At 50.5% G+C, this 3,853-nt stretch overlaps 1 protein-coding gene across 35 annotated transcripts in view; it reads left to right on the top strand.

Moving 5' to 3' along the window:
• Positions 1-379: 379 nt before the first annotated feature.
• Positions 380-3,853, top strand: part of tcf7l2 (transcription factor 7 like 2) — a 158,026-nt gene continuing 154,552 nt past the window's right edge. For 7 of the 35 annotated variants that reach the window (XM_031904715.1, XM_031904718.1, XM_031904705.1 and 4 more), the window contains exons 1-3: positions 384-1,177; positions 1,925-1,991; positions 2,100-2,224. In XM_031904715.1, the coding sequence (XP_031760575.1) occupies positions 989-1,177; positions 1,925-1,991; positions 2,100-2,224 (381 nt within the window). In that variant the 5' untranslated portion in view covers positions 384-988. 35 annotated transcript variants of the gene reach the window in all.

Raw genomic sequence — 3,853 nt, 5'->3', positions numbered from 1 at the left:
TGTGAGAGAGAGACGGTGCGAGAGTGCGAGAGAGTAATAAGACAGCGGTGCTGCCCCTCTGACAAGCTGGAGACTTTCTGCTTTCCCATGATGTGAGCCTTCCTCCTCCTCCTCCTCCTCCTCCTCCCCAGCCCCATAGAGAGTGCACTTCCCTGTGCTGCCCCTCCTGCCTCCCTCCTGCCTCCCTTCTGCCCTCCCCTTCCTTCTTTCCCCACTTTCTAAAGTGCACTTGTCTCTTTGTGCTCATGTTGTTGGTCTCCTAGCTGCACCCTGTCACCCTGACTCCCCCCCCCCCAAACCCAATCACCCCCAGCTCAGGGGCACTTTCTGCCTGTTACCCCCCCCCCCATGACTTTTTCTCTCTCCCAAATTTTATTTTTTGCTGACATTTATTGCTGCAACGTCAGCAGGCAGGCCCCGCCCCTGTGCATGTCATTAGGGCCCCCCCCTGAGGGTGCCTGTGAGTGAGCTCCTTTCCATGCCAATAATCCTGGATCCAGACTCCCCTCCTCCTCTTCCTCTCCAGCTGTCAATCACAGGCGCCTTTGAACTGAAAAGCTTCCCAGTCCGACTTGCTCCGACTCAATTGGGGCGAGTGCAGCTCAGTACCGGGCTCTCTGTGTGTCTCAGCCCGGCTTGGGGCCCGGAGTAGTTTGGGGGGGCTGCAGTCGGACTGAGCCGCGGATTTGGGGGCCGCGCATTTTGCTCTTTTTCTCTCTTTATTTTTGGCTTCTTGTTGTTGTTGAATCTGGCGGAGTGCGGAGCCGGGAGGTGGGGGCCCCGCTAACCGGACTGGCACAGCCCCCCCTTTCCCTCCCAGCCCCCCCACCGGCAGCACAAAGCAGGGGAACAGCCCGGGGCCCCCTCTCCCCCCCACATTGCAGGAGCCGGGAGCGGCCAGGGGAGGAAGGGAAACTTTTTTTGTCGGAGGGGGGAATCTTGGGGCTGAGTCTGGGAGTTGCAGTGCGACAGAGTAGCAGGGGCAGAGATGCCGCAGTTGAACGGCGGTGGGGGGGACGATCTGGGGGCCAACGATGAAATGATCTCCTTTAAGGATGAGGGGGAACAGGAGGAGAAAATCTCCGAGATCAGCTCGGCCGAGCGGGACCTGGCGGATGTCAAGTCGTCTCTTGTCAATGAGTCTGAGACCCCCCAGAACAGCTCGTCCGACTCTGAGGTAAGGGGGGGCAACATGTGGGGGCACATGGGGGGGGCAGATAGTGGGGGCAGATAGTGGGGGCATGGGGCACATGGTGGGGGCAGATAGTGGGGGCATGGGGCACATGGCGGGGGCAGATAGTGGGGGCATGGGGCACATGGCGGGTAAGGGGCACAGAGGGCAAGAGGTTGGGGGAACAAACAGGGAAGCGCATTGGGGCACAGAGGGCAATTGATTGTTGGCAGAGGCAGTGTGGGGGGCAGAAAGGGCACAGAGGGCAATTGATTGTTGGCAGGGGCAGTGTGGGGGGCAGAAAGGGCACAGAGGGCAGAGGGTCGGGGGACACAGGGGCAAAGAGTCTCAAAGTGAGGGGGGCAAGTAATAAAGGGGGGCACAGAGGAGAAGCCTCGGTGAGATATCGGGGGCACAGTACCAGCCTGGGGGTAAATGGAGTGGGTGTTTGGGGTAAGTAAATATTTGGGAAGAAGGGGGTAATAGTTGGGGCATAACGGGTACGGGGTGTTGCCCCTGGCAGGGGGGAATTACAGGTAAGTGCCAGGGGGTAAGTGACCTTCTGCCCCAATACTGGCATTTGCAGGAAACTTGCCCTTTGCCGGGAGTAGTGCCCAGAGATGCCCTAGTGTGGGGCAGTACGGGCAGAACTATATACTGGGGCAGGAGTGAGGGCACAAGCACCCCAGCAGGGGCAGATTGATGGGGCAGGTTTACACGCCCGGGGGTAACTGTTTCTTTCCCCCGTATCAGGCGGAGCGGCGCCCCCCTCCCCGGTCCGAGAGTTTCCGGGACAAGAGCCGGGACAGCCTGGAGGACGGTGAGTTCCGAGTGCGGAGATTGGCCGATACTGGGCCGATATCGGGCCGGGCCCGGGCATTGTTTATTGCTTTATAATAAAACTTTACTCTCTTTCCCCCCCATGTAGCTGCCAAAAGGCCCGACGGAGGGCTGTTTAAGGGCCCGGCATATGGAGGTTACCCCTTCATCATGATCCCCGACCTGACCAGCCCCTACTTGCCCAACGGATCTCTCTCTCCCACTGCCCGAACGGTAAGTGGCTCCTCAGGGGAGGGTCCCAGGTAGCAGCCCCGCCCACTGCCCTCTCTGTGCCTGATCAACTTTGATTATATTGCTGCACCCCCATACTGCTTAATTATTACTCATTAGTACCCCCCCCCCCCACTTTGGCCTTGTACTAACACCCTTGGCCTTTGCCTGTCCCACTAATAGTATTCTCTCATTAGTACTCATTAGCCTTTACTATACTGATACTATCTATTCTCTCATTAGTACTCATTAGCCTTTACTATACTGATACTATCTATTCTCTCATTAGTACTCGTTAGCCTTTACTATACTGATACTATCTATTCTCTCATTAGTACTCGTTAGCCCTTACTATACTGATACTATCTATTCTCTCATTAGTACTCATTAGCCTTTACTATACTGATACTATCTATTCTCTCATTAGTACTCGTTAGCCTTTACTATACTGATACTATCTATTCTCTCATTAGTACTCGTTAGCCCTTACTATACTGATACTATCTATTCTCTCATTAGTACTCGTTAGCCTTTACTATACTGATACTATCTATTCTCTCATTAGTACTCGTTAGCCTTTACTATACTGATACTATCTATTCTCTCTTTGTTATATATTATTACACCCTCCCTACACTTTCTCTAATAATATTAATACTCTCTCCTGTTACTCTGCTTTTATTTCACACTTTGCCTCGTTACTTGTTATATTCCAATTTAATACTCTGTTTTTATTAATTATTAAATATTCCAATATTATATCCTCGCTGCCCCCTGTGTATTAATACTCCCTATAATTACCCTTTCTGTTATTGGTAAAGATACTCTCTCTCTTCAATACCTTGTCTGCTATTTTATTATTATTATTATTACTATTAATACTTTCCCTGTTTTTGCATTAATACTCGGTGTCTTTTCTGATTGTACAAATACTATTTATTAAATACATTCTCTCTCTCAATAAATTCTTACCTCTTTCTGTTATTCCTCTGACACTCACCTTCCTTTTTATTCCTATTAATTCTCTGCTTTTTATTTGAAATGTTTTCCCCATTATTTACCCCCCCACGCTACTGTTACTCCCACATTATCTCTTCCCTTAAGAGAGAAAAATTAATTTTTTTCACATTGATCTCCAACTTGTGGCTGTTCGGCTGAGGTTGTACTACAACTCCCAGCATCCCTTACAGCCTAAGGGCAGTGGGTTGGGGGGGGGGTCACCAGAGTATAAGGATTATTTTTCTTGCCTTTCACCCCCCTGTTTCTTTGGTTTGACCCCGGTGTTTCCCACGTGTATATCTCTATATCTCGCTGTATAGTAATATTGTGTTGCTGTGTGTAGCTGCAGTGTATAAGTGCACTATTCCCTGTGTATATATGAATTCTGTGTGTGTGTATATTGTATGTACTCTATATACCACACTATATATATATATATACACACACAGACCCGGCAGCACTTCAGGGCACAAAGGGCCGGTGGGACGGAATATTCGCGGCCGCTCGTTGGGGCTGAAGTGCTTATTCATTTCTCGTTTCCTCGCATTTTCTAAGCCAAGTTGTTCCAATTTGATTGATGCAATTGCTGGTGATGATTTCTGTGGTTACAACAACCCCCCCTCCCTTTTTTTT

This window comes from Xenopus tropicalis, chromosome 7, assembly GCF_000004195.4.
Source record: "Xenopus tropicalis strain Nigerian chromosome 7, UCB_Xtro_10.0, whole genome shotgun sequence".
In the NCBI taxonomy this organism is placed as follows: domain Eukaryota; kingdom Metazoa; phylum Chordata; class Amphibia; order Anura; family Pipidae; genus Xenopus; species Xenopus tropicalis.
This window is presented reverse-complemented; position numbering and strand designations above follow the sequence as displayed.